At 50.6% G+C, this 11835-nt stretch overlaps 6 protein-coding genes across 6 annotated transcripts; 4 read left to right on the forward strand and 2 right to left on the reverse strand.

The window, feature by feature from the left end:
* Positions 1-1965: 1965 nt before the first annotated feature.
* COCCADRAFT_5704 (uncharacterized protein) lies at positions 1966-3477 on the reverse strand (the record flags this gene model as incomplete). The annotated part of the gene is made up of 1 exon (XM_007714856.1): positions 1966-3477. The coding sequence occupies one exon, from the start codon at positions 3475-3477 to the stop codon at positions 1966-1968; it is 1512 nt and encodes a 503-aa protein (XP_007713046.1).
* Positions 3478-4079: 602 nt separating this feature from the next.
* On the forward strand, positions 4080-5325 carry COCCADRAFT_98196 (uncharacterized protein; the record flags this gene model as incomplete). Its single annotated transcript, XM_007714882.1, has 3 exons — positions 4080-4134; positions 4185-4683; positions 4857-5325. 3 exons carry the CDS (start codon positions 4080-4082, stop codon positions 5323-5325), a joined length of 1023 nt encoding a protein of 340 aa, XP_007713072.1.
* A 151-nt stretch (positions 5326-5476) lies between these two features.
* Positions 5477-5977, forward strand: COCCADRAFT_98236 (uncharacterized protein; the record flags this gene model as incomplete). Its single annotated transcript, XM_007714883.1, has 1 exon — positions 5477-5977. The coding sequence occupies one exon, from the start codon at positions 5477-5479 to the stop codon at positions 5975-5977; it is 501 nt and encodes a 166-aa protein (XP_007713073.1).
* A 1106-nt stretch (positions 5978-7083) lies between these two features.
* On the forward strand, positions 7084-8995 carry COCCADRAFT_98218 (uncharacterized protein; the record flags this gene model as incomplete). The annotated part of the gene is made up of 6 exons (XM_007714884.1): positions 7084-7171; positions 7231-7356; positions 7407-8053; positions 8108-8368; positions 8419-8545; positions 8595-8995. The coding sequence occupies 6 exons, from the start codon at positions 7084-7086 to the stop codon at positions 8993-8995; spliced, it is 1650 nt and encodes a 549-aa protein (XP_007713074.1).
* A 346-nt stretch (positions 8996-9341) lies between these two features.
* COCCADRAFT_98160 (uncharacterized protein) lies at positions 9342-9548 on the forward strand (the record flags this gene model as incomplete). The annotated part of the gene is made up of 1 exon (XM_007714885.1): positions 9342-9548. The coding sequence occupies one exon, from the start codon at positions 9342-9344 to the stop codon at positions 9546-9548; it is 207 nt and encodes a 68-aa protein (XP_007713075.1).
* A 97-nt stretch (positions 9549-9645) lies between these two features.
* On the reverse strand, positions 9646-10986 carry COCCADRAFT_98193 (uncharacterized protein; the record flags this gene model as incomplete). The annotated part of the gene is made up of 1 exon (XM_007714886.1): positions 9646-10986. The coding sequence occupies one exon, from the start codon at positions 10984-10986 to the stop codon at positions 9646-9648; it is 1341 nt and encodes a 446-aa protein (XP_007713076.1).
* Between the last annotated feature and the right edge of the window lie 849 nt (positions 10987-11835).

Raw genomic sequence — 11835 nt, forward strand, 5'->3', positions numbered from 1 at the left:
CAGCAAGCCAAGTTGAGCTGCGCACATTACATACGTACATACACACCCATCCACATTGTCTACCCATGTCGCTCGTCCCCCTGCTCGTCCGTGCATTTGCATCACATTGCGGCTCTCTCACCCGGCGGGTCCCTTGTTTTCACACTGCCACGCCGCCCTGGGACTTATTCCTGTCTTCCCAAGCGGAATCCCCATGGCGCGTTGCTGCGCACCCCCGCTCGCCGGCGACTAACGGCTACGGATGACTAGATCGTGGCTTGAACCAGGCCCGCGCGACCGCCACCGTTCCACCGCTGTGGTTGGGCAGGCCTAGTAGGCATGTATGATAAAAACGATGGCCTGTGCGTATAAAGACGGTTTGGATGCCTGGCTGAAAAAGAAGGCGGAGAGAAAGCTGGGACGGATACGCAAGCTCACAAGCATCCGAGCGCCCTTTTTAATCTTCCTTCCTTTGCCCGTCCGGTTCCCGAGTGTACTATTCCTATTTCCAATCTTCCGTCGTCGTTTCTAGTCGGCCTCTTGTTTCATATAAGTCGAGTCCGCGCCTCTCTTTTTGTGTCTTGGTTTCAGTCAGACATACATTCATCCATCCTTCTCTTTTACGCCTTTCTTCAGTCATCACCAAGTGTTTCTTGTTTCACCTCCAACATCATCCACTTGGATACTACTCTGCATACTTGTCGTCTTGGCCAACACTATTTCACTCTCAAGACCTCAGTGCAAGACATCCTCATCTACGCCATCTTCCACGTCAAACAAAGTCTAAGGTAGACTCCAAACACACCACGTTATCAGAAATCATCAAAGTCTCCGCAATGTCAGCATCAAACAACCAGGACGACGCCGCTACTCAAGGCCGTGGCGGATACAACTAAGACCCGAGCGGGCCGTGCCGTCAAACAATGCCGAGACTTACCTTGAAACATATCAGCATCGTCCGGGGCCTGTTCTCTTCTTCAACCTGGGTCTCAAGTCATCCACTTTGTACCATGACGATGCCATGATGAACACGATACCCTCCATTTCGGTCCTCGAACTCAACCAACATTCGACCTCCCCATATTGACATTCTCCTTTCAACGCTTTCAACACATTCACCACACTTCATCTCTTGTATTTTTAGTTTCTTTTCCCTTTTTTGTTACCTTACCCCTCCACTTCTTCTTGTCTTTTTTGGATTCAGGCATAGCGAGCAACGGCGTTAAAGGAAGCAAACCTTAGACATGACAGGGATACCACGGATCAAAGGCATTGCTGGGCGTTTATATGGGATACAAGGAAACATGTTGGAATACCCCCTTTTTTTTGTTGTGTTAATGAATATGTTATGCTCGGGTAAACAAAAGGAGCATATGGGTTTTTGGGATATGTCATATACAGTGAGGAGTTTTGGGAGTTTGTTGTATCTTACATCGACCTTTTTTTTGTTTAAATTGACACCTTTAACTGATTTTGCTCATCTCCTTGAACATTGTTAGGTTTCGACTTTGAGACTCCCAATCAGAGCAGTATGATTACGTTGGTGACTTCTTGTAGCCAATTTGTTGACTTTGCTGCTACTTGATCACATATTCTAGGCTAGCTCCATACTTTTGGTATCGCCGTTTGAGATATTTTGGAACCCTGACAAAACTGTATGAGGGTGTTACTACTTTCCAACGCAGAACCTAACAGAAAAGCAATGTTAGCGAAATGTCCATCACAAGCCTCCGCCAACGACAGCCACACATGAATGGCGGCCACCATTTTGAGGCCCCGACGATCCACAGGTGCTGTGCCACAATCGATACAGCACGGACAACGTGATGCTACAAGCGTTGTGGCTCGTCCCCAGAACGCATCCGCTTAGCCCCCCTTCAGAGCCTTACGTCTGACTTTCGGGGGGCCAAAACCAAGGAACGCCTTGAGAGTTCTTCCAGAGCGTTGCACAATGCGACCAGGCAAGGAGAAAGGGGCCAGGATAACTTACTTTTCAAAAACAACACCCAAAACTTCCTCAACATCACCGCTCTCGCCTCGGCCCGTGATACGAGCCAGGGCGTCAGCAGCCGACCGTAGACATTCGGCAGCGACCACAATGTCCACCTCATCTGCCTCATCATCGATTTTCTCCCTGGTCGAAGAAGCAACCGACGACGAACTTTTGACGGTCGTGAGAAAGGCAGAGAGGTGGTTGAGACATTCGGACAGGAGAAGACGCTGACGCTCGGTTGCGCCCAAGGATTCTTGCCATATGCTTGGATCCGGATCGGGGTCAGAGTCGGGTACAAGTGCCGTAGTCATAGATTTGAAAATGTCTTGCAGAGTAGTGAGGAATGCCGGTATATTGCCAGCCGTGACCTCTTTGCAAGAAATGAAACATATTCGGTCTTCGGGTAGCCCCAGCGCAGAATGGACTTTCTGCTTCCATTTTCGTTGAATAGTGTCAAGAGCAGAAATCTGGTCGTTTTTGTTGATAGCGACTATAACATTGATGCCAATGTCAGCACACTGCTTCACCGTCTCCATGACCTCAGCATCCATATCGGCTGTGGCATCCTGGACGACAATTAAGACATCCGACTCGAGGGCCCTTTGCTTAGCGCGCCTGATACCTTCTTTTTCTACAGCTCCAACCACATCACCACCCACTAGGCCAGCCCTGCGTAAGCCAGCCATATCGCCAATTTTCACAAGCCATCCGCCCAGATCGAGTCCTATTTCGACAACATCTCGCGTTGTGCCAGCTTCCTGGGAGACAATGGCAGCATCTCGCCCAACGATACGATTCAGCAAGCTGCTCTTGCCTGCGTTGGGTGCTCCAAGAAGCGCGACACTAATACCGCTGCGCAGCAACTCTCCGCGTACAGCGTTGGAAATGTGTGCCTCCATCTGTGTACTCAAGACCTGGACTTGGGATGCAACGGAGGCGCATAACATTGCTGGTGATTCATCAAAGTGTTGGTCTTCGGAAAAGTCAATCAAGGCTTCTAGCTCACCCCGCGCCTCCAGTAGGAGTTGGCGCCACTTCTCATAACGCTTAGCCAACGAAGAAGTTGTGCCCCTCACGGACAGCTTACGTTGCTGCTCGGTAGAAGCTGACAATGTCTCGCCTAGCAACTCGATCTGGGGCAGGTTCATGCGATTGTTGGCAAAAGCGCGTCGGGTGAATTCTCCAGGCTCCGCATATCGGATTTGTGAGCGTTTGAATCCCGGAGTTCCTGGTACTGTTCCGCATTCAGGTATAGCTGCCAGCACTGCACGGACAACTGCTGGGCCTCCATGTACATGCAGTTCCAAAACATCTTCGCCAGTAACAGTTTTGGGCGCTGGAAAGTACAGAACAAGGGCACCCGAGTCAAGTATCGTGGCAGACGAAGGCGGTAAATGCGGGGCATATAATCTCCGGAGAGTCGCATGCCTGGACTTAGGGAATTCAGTGGAAGGACAGAGACCTTGATATACCTGGTAGGCGTTCAGCATTTCCCTATGCGACATGACATGGTGGGCCGAGGGTCACCAACCTGCCTGCATGCTGGACCAGAAACGCGAATGATGGCTATTGCAGCCCTTCCGGGAGCCGTAGAGAGCGCATAAATGGTAGAGTCTTCATGACTTGCATGGTATAGACGATGCTGCGATCTACTCAAGGTGATTTGGGCATGGTGGTGGGGTTCATGGCGCAATGCTCTGGTCTGTAAGCAATTGAAGGAATTGAAGACGTAGTGACATTGAACAGTAGAATTTTGCAGTCTCGTATGACATATGCGACTGAGAACAGCGATGGTGGCTCTCATTCCGACCTGATTGATCACATGTTGGCCAATTTTGTCGCTGTTTTCAAGACGGAACATGAGCAAAGATGGAATGGTTCCACACCTCCGCAGTGGTCCGTGCACACGCTAAAATAATTTCTTGAGATCGTCGCTGGCTTGCGCCTGCGCTCCAACCTGCTCATCCTGCTCGTCCTGTGCCAGAGCGACAGAGCCTTTTCTCTTTGAACACACATACTTTGTGTTATACTACGAGCCACTCGAGGCTTCTGCGATACGTATACCAGGACGACAACAGCTTGACAGTAACGCGCCACCAACGACACCATGGCTTCGGACGACCTAGTGTGGTCCATTATCGGCACCGACTTTTGCAGTTTCAGTAGGCAATGCATACAACTCTGCATGGGAATTGAGACTGACTTGCGCTAGAGCTTAAAACAACAAAAGACCAGACCTTTTGCAGAAACGAGCACAATGTATCAGGTTACTGCTCAAAGCAGTCCTGCCCTCTTGCAAATTCTCGATACGCCACGATCCGCTCCGATCCCGCGACCGGAAATCTTTACCTTTATATCAAGGCCATTGAACGCGCTCATCTTCCCTCACAATGGTGGGAGAAGATAAAACTTCCCAAGAACTATGCTCAAGCTCTCGAGCTTGTAGATCAACATCTTGCCTACTTTCCCAAGTTCCTGGTTCACAAGAACAAGCAGCGCCTCACTCGCTTGACTCAAGTGAACCTAAGAATAAGGCGGTTAGCCAAGGAAGAGGAACGCCTAGGAGAGAGGCTTGTGCCTAGACTTGCACCCAAGGTTCGCCGACGAGAGGAGGGCCGAGAACGCAAGGCACTTGCTGCTGCAAAGGTCGAGCGCGCGATTGAGCGAGTGCTGATTGAACGTCTGCGCAGCGGTGCGTATGGCGACCGACCGTAAGTTCGTCCCTTTGTTTCTGCCTCCATGCCCTGCTATGATTATCACTTTTTAACCCTGAGGTCCACTATGAGGATCAAAAAACGCAACACTCTAATTTTTTAATGAGCATCAACGCATGTTGTTCTTTTAGTCATTACTGTATTTTATCCAGAGACTAACTTGAACACAGCATCAACGTCGAACCCAATGTCTGGAAACGAGTTATGCGTGGCCTGGAGAAAGAAGGCCAACTCAAAGGAGATCAAGACCTCGACGACGGTATTGAGGACGAGGATGAGGAGAATGAGTACGAGCAGGAGATGGAGAACGGTGTTGGCGAGGTTGAGTATGTCAGTGACATTGAGGGCGAATCAGATGACGAGATGGAAGACTTTGAGGATTGGATAGGAGGCCAGAGTCCAGACGACGGCACGAGCGGCGAAGATGAAGAGAGCGGTAGCGATGAAGAGGAAGAAGACGCGTCTGAAGATGAAGATACGGAGGCGCTTAAGAAAACGCTGGCCAATCTCAAGCGGAAGCGTCCCGCGGGCCCACCGCCGAAACCCAAGAAGAAGCCGTCAAAGGACTCAAAGGGCCCCAAACGGAAGATCGAATACGAAATGGAGAGGGCGCCGGCAAGAGAGGCCATGCACATTTGATACCCATATGGTTATCCTGTTGGCATTTGAGTTTGCCATTGTGAGAATAAGCGCACAATGGATTGGTGCAACATGTCTCACAATGGCTAACAGAGCAAATTATATAACAAAGATTTCAGTCCTAGACTCACCTCTTGCTTTGAACTACACCATGGCTCAGCTATATGCAATTTCAGGCAGTCTACTTCCTGCGTCAGCTACCAAGTCAGACAAAGAAGGATTTGAAGATTTGGCAAAGGCGTTGCTTAATGCAGCAAGGCCACCGATTTACAACGCAACAGAAGACATCAATGGGACACTAGAATTGTTAGATGCGCATTCTGCTCCTGAGTGGCAGACGGGTCTCTTTGTCGGCATGGGTCTCGTCTCGCCCATATACCCTACGCTTGATACATCGACGCGCAAGTTACGCCGTGCTGGCAAACTCATGCTCCGAAAAATTGACTTTGAGAAGGAAATGCGGGCGGTACATGAAGGCGCTAGACGGGCCAACCCTGGTCCATACGAACAAGGGTTATATGACGTATCCGCGCACAATGAAGTTTCTGCGCATCTTGATATCGGCAAGAGTAACGAGTCGGCGGCCGCGCCTGAAATTCCCGACGAGCTGTTGGACCGAGTCATGCGCCCAGTTTCTTCTTCGCGAAGATGAGTCAGAGAAGGCGCAACATGTATGAGATCATTGATGGGGAACGCAGGGCATGGGGAGAGTGGTGATAGTAGTGATGATAGCAACGATGATGGATTTCTTAAACCTAAGTCATGTATTCTTTTTCACAATTGCACAAATGTAGCTTAGTCAGTAGACTGGAGACATAGGAAAATATCGGAAGGAAATTTTGGCTTTGACTAAATTCACTGGCTATACTGGTAGCCTCGTCTCGAGCGCGTGATATGTATATTTCTTTTTGGAACGGACGAACAGGGCATAGGGACAGGGGGGAGGGATGCAATGCATGTGGTCACAGCGGTTAAGATGGAGTGTGACAAGCAGGACAGATGAAAGAGAGTCTAGTCGGATGAAGCATTCCCCACAGACCTCAAAGCTTTCCGCCCCACACTTCTGAGTGCGAGCCTTGGTCACACCACACTCCATGTATCCCATGGCGACGGGGGATCTGCCCTTCAGGCGTTGTGGAAACGCCTCCAGTTGCTTGGTTCCGATAGCTCTCGAACTTTGGAAGCTTCTTTGTGTTCCCCTGCAGCGGTACCCGTGGGAGGATAGACAGGGTAGCCTACGCCTTTTGGCAAGCCGTCAAGCAAATATCTTGTGTATGCCGAAGCTTCGGTCTCTCTCTCGGCATCACAGGGTCCGGGGCAGCAAGTTGCCTTGGTAGCCTCACGAGCATCAGCCATGTCCGACATCATCGTTGCCCCGGAACTGCCCAAGACGGCAAGCCGCCCAGCTACTGCAGACGTACTTGGGGTAGCTTGGGCGAACACGCGACAAATCAAACAATCGGGGAGCCCTGGCCCACCCCAGATGGCCGGGTAGCATCTCTTACTCCGCACGCCAAACTCCACGGGGTCTGGGATCCATCCATGCTCAACGATCCAACGTCATCCGCTCAAGCAACTGTGGGGATGCCGCCGCTCAACATGGCTTGTTTGCCGCCAATCCTGGGGACATTGGTGGGCAGACACGACAGGATGCTACAAGGCCTCGTGTTGGAGACTCGCCTTTATTAAGAAGGAATCTGTCGCGCTCGTGGTCATACCTCGCTACCCACCCACTCTCATCGGCTTTGCAGTCTCACGATGAAGAAGTTCTACGGCCTCAGGGGCACGCAGCTCAATATCGCCATTGCTGTTATAGCAGGCACGGATTTTGCTCTTTTCGGTTATGGTATGTGTTTTTGCATAGTTTCACCTTGCTGGCTCGACTTCAGACTGACAATACTTCAGACCAAGGTGTTATGGGCGGTCTGCTCACACTCAAGTCTTTTGTTAGATACTTTCCCGAAATTGACAGCGTCAACCCGCCCCCAGGAAGCTCCACGAGCCATGCTGCAACAATCCAGGCCATCACTGGTTAGTATTCTACATACTCGATGTAAGCATCTGATCCTAACATCACCCAGTCGGTGCATACACCCTTGGTTGCTTTTTCGGCGCAGTCGCCACCATCTGGCTCGGAAACATGCTTGGGCGCAAAAAGACCATCTTCATCGGCTCTGCTATCATGGTTATCGGCGCTATCCTCCAAACCGCATCTTATGGACTTGCTCAACTTATCGTCGGACGATGGATTACTGGTTTTGGCAACGGCATGAACACCAGTACGGTTCCAACATGGCAATCAGAAACATCCAAGCCCCATCGCAGAGGCCAAATGGTCATGATTGAAGGCTCTTTGATTGTCTTTGGTGTTATGTTGAGTTACTGGATTGATCTTGGCTTCTCGTTCCTTGAGCCCAGTAGTATCGCCTGGCGCTTCCCTATTGCCTTTCAGATCATCTTGGCTCTATTCATCATCGCCTTGATCCCGGGTCTCCCTGAAAGTCCGCGTTGGCTGGTGCTCAAGGGCCGAGAGGATGAAGCTCTAGAGGTACTAGCTGCGCTGAGCGACCTTCCTCCAACCGACAAGAAGATCGAGGCAGAGTTCCAGGCTGTCAAGGATGTTATTGCGGAAATGTCACAAGGTGGCTTCCGAGACTGCTTCAAGTTCAACAGGAACCGCAACTTCCACCGTACAGCGTTGGCTTACGTCAACCAGATGTTTCAACAGGTGAATTTCGCTGATGAAAACTCTCGTATGATATATTCTAATAGGTTGTTCTAGATTTCTGGTATCAACCTTGTCACCTACTACGCTGCTACCATTTTCGAAAACTCGATTGGTCTTTCGCCCTTCCTGAGTCGTCTCTTGTCTGCCTGCAACGGTACTGAGTACTGGATCGCGAGTTGGATTGCCATCTTCACCATTGAGAAGTTTGGTCGCCGTTCTTTGATGATATTTGGTGCGACAGGCATGTCAATTTCCATGGCCATTCTGGCTGGTGCTACTAGTAACATTGGCAACAAGAGCTTGGGATTGCTCGCGGTATGCTGCTTTACATCTTGATGCGCTTCGCACGGAACTAACGTATGCAGACTGTCATGCTTTTTGTCTTCAACTCATTCTTCGCCGTTGGATGGCTAGGCATGACATGGTTGTATCCTGCAGAGATTACCCCACTGTCCATTCGCGCTCCAGCCAACGCCATTTCCACCACAGCCAGTAAGTTTTATGCAAGAAATGATTCCAGTCTTCTACTAATCCGCGCTAGACTGGATCTTCAACTTCCTAGTCGTCATGATCACACCCCCTGCCTTTGCAAACATTGGCTACCAAACCTACATCATCTTCGCTGTCATCAACGCCGCCATTGTACCTTCCGTCTACTTCTTCTTCCCAGAAACCGCATACCGCTCCCTCGAAGAAATGGATGAAATTTTCCACAACACCACGAACGCCTTCAACGTTGTCAAAATCGCAAACGAGCTGCCGCACCGCTACGACAAGCGTGGCGAGCTTCTCATCAACTACGCGGATACGGAGCAGGCGCACGAAGCAGAGCGTAGACGCAGCTCAGTCGTTGCTGCACAGACGAGCGGGAGATCTATGGAGAAGGATATGGAGACTAAGGAGCATGTGGAGAATGGGGGTGTGCTGCATGGCTCGAAATAGGTGATGCGTTCATAGCTTATACGTGACAGAATACCATTCTGATACGGGTTCCCCTGACTAGGAAATTCTTGGATTCAATTAACTTTCACTATTGCAGTGCTAACCCCTTGGTCTAGTGTTGCTATGTTCCGTCCTCGTATGTAGTTGTCTTAGCGCCAATTAAGGTAGTGACAGCCGATGCCTTCCGCATACTCCGCATTCTCCGCACTTGACCACACTTCCCCTCTTCTCTTGCATTCTACTAACAAGAAACAAAGAAAGAGAACGAGTACAATCATTTCTCCGTTTACTCTATTTCACAATTGATCAAACCACTATCCAAAACTCTCCCAACAAGACCAACCAAATGTTCTTCATCCCCTTTGTCCTCTTGCTCGCAGCAGCCTGGGCCATCCTCGGCGTCCTCCTCGCAAAATGGCTCAAACAAGCAGGCTACGCGCGCCCATTCCGAGGACGAGAATACTCAGATACAGACTTATACGGGTCCGGGGTAGGAGTAGGCAGTCAAAGAGGGATACCAGATTTCGGTCAAGGTCACTTAAAGGGCGTTTAGACCCTCCTAGCATTTCATTTTCCAAGGAGGAATAATAATTCATTATACTAACTCATACCATCCCGGGGGGGGGGGGGGCTACGGGATTTATTACTATCTAAGGAGTCGTCACAGGAGCACCATACGGCACAGCCTTCACACTCTTGACATCCATATGGCCATAGCTCTTCCTATCCTTCTTGCTCTCCGCCCACACACCCAGATCCTTCATAAACGCCGCGTAGTTGTCCTCATCGCTAAGATCAATCGGCTGCTCATCTTTACCCAACTGCTTAATCTGCGCGCCCGCAGCCACAAGCGTAGTGCCGAAGTCGCCTTCTTCCATGCGCTGCTTGATCGTAGCGTTGACCTCGCCGGCAATGATCTGCCGTGGGAGTTCGGGTTCGAGACATACGGGGCGCGCGAGCCCGATGCCGTCGACAGTCGATAGCGCGTCAAGCATCGCAGGCACGGTTTTAAAACCGCCGGTGATGTAAGTCCGGGTTTTGGACAGCGACGGCGTGATTTTCTCGGCGAACTCAAGGAAGAAAGCCTCGCGCTTCTTGGTCGACTCGCGCTGGTGCTTGAATGCCATGTGCTCGTAGTTTCCACCAGACAGCTCTACAAAGTCAAACGTGTTGGACTCGAGGATTTGGCACAGCGTCGCTGCATCCTCGGTGTTGAAGCCTTTGTCTTGGAATTCGACAGAGTTGAGCTTGATGCCGAGGATGAAGCTGGGGGTGGTGCGTTTGCGGATTTCTTGCCCGATTTCCGTGATGATGCGGGCGCGGTTCTCGAGGGAGCCGCCGTATGCGTCGGTGCGGAGGTTGGTGGTTGGGGACAGGAATTGCGCGAGGAGGTAGCCGTGGGCGCCGTGGAGTTGGATGCCGTCGTAGCCAGCCTTCTCGAGATACTCTGCGGCGTGGGCGAAGCCGTTGATGATATTCTTAATGTCTTCCTCGGTGGCGGCGCGGGGCTTTGCGAAGCTCAAGCCCATGGGGTTGCCAGTGAGCTGCACGTCGGAGGCGGAGATGGGGTTCTTTTGGATGTCGTCTGATACTTGTCGTCCGGGGTGGGATACTTGTCCCACCATTAACGACCCATGTTTCTTGCCTTGGGTTGCAATTTCCTTGAACATTTCGAAACGTTCGCCTTCGAACTTTGCGTCGCGGGGGATAATGGGGTTGCCGGCGGCCTCGAGGTGGTCGTACTCGATCATGATGTTTCCAGTCAGGATAACGCCGAATTGGCCTTCGCCCCATCGCCGGTAGACGTTGGCCAGTTCCTTGGATGGGACACCGCGGGTCTCGAGGACATCGGGGTCGAAAGAGGATAGACGTTCAGTCATGGCGCCCTTGAGGAACCGGTTCTGGGCAGTGCGTTTGGAGAAGACAAAGTCGAGGGGCTTGCCCAATGGGGCTGGGTCCCTGGGCTCTGCTTCGTATCTTTGTGGTGCCATGTTGGAAATATGGAAAGAAACAATCTTTCTGGGTATCTTTGCAAAAGAAGAAACAAAATTGGTGTAGTGTAGTTGATGCTGCTCGAGAATGGGTGTAAAAGGTTCTATATCTATATTCGCTGAAACGGACCAACTATGACGGAAAGTTCTAGTCTACAAAATCACGTCGTTATTAATCTAAATTCTGCTGTATTTCTAAGCCTTCCTCTGTATGTTGTCAACTATGCAAACAAGCGGATCCATAAATACGTCATAGAAAGCTTCATATGGTTGGACAATTCGGCAGTGCCATGTCGGCGAACCTGCTTCGGCAGACGTGCCTCGGCAGGGCTGCTACGGCGGATATAGGCGAATTTACCACGCGTCAATCTATAGGGTTTTCGCCGGGTTGCGTTCGGGATTGGGTTAGGGTCGCTGGTGCGGACAATTGTGGGGCGGACAAGTGACCACGAAAGGTGTAGCCAGGGTAGTTGATATCGGCCCGATGAAACTTTTCGTGCCATAACCTATCGGTGGACTATCTAAGGTTCCATTGGCTGAGTGTCAAGAATACATTCAGAGTACTGAGAAAAGAAGATTAACGTGTGTAATTGGAAGTGCAGGGTGAGGTAAGAGTAAGAGGGAACATGATACACTTTCGAAATCGTGTAAACCCCATCGTCACATAGTAGTCCATGTTACGCGATTACTTAGATAACGTGGTTCACAAGCGAATCGGTTGCCCAAGCGAATCGGTCGCGCCCCACCAGCGCGTCAACGTCGACACTACATCACATTATGTCTCAACAACGCAGTTACTTATCAACTTATTCTGAATTAGATCTTCAGCTTGCTCTTTCTGATATCCAA

This window comes from Bipolaris zeicola (assembly GCF_000523435.1).
Source record: "Bipolaris zeicola 26-R-13 unplaced genomic scaffold scaffold_91, whole genome shotgun sequence".
Classification (NCBI taxonomy): domain Eukaryota; kingdom Fungi; phylum Ascomycota; class Dothideomycetes; order Pleosporales; family Pleosporaceae; genus Bipolaris; species Bipolaris zeicola.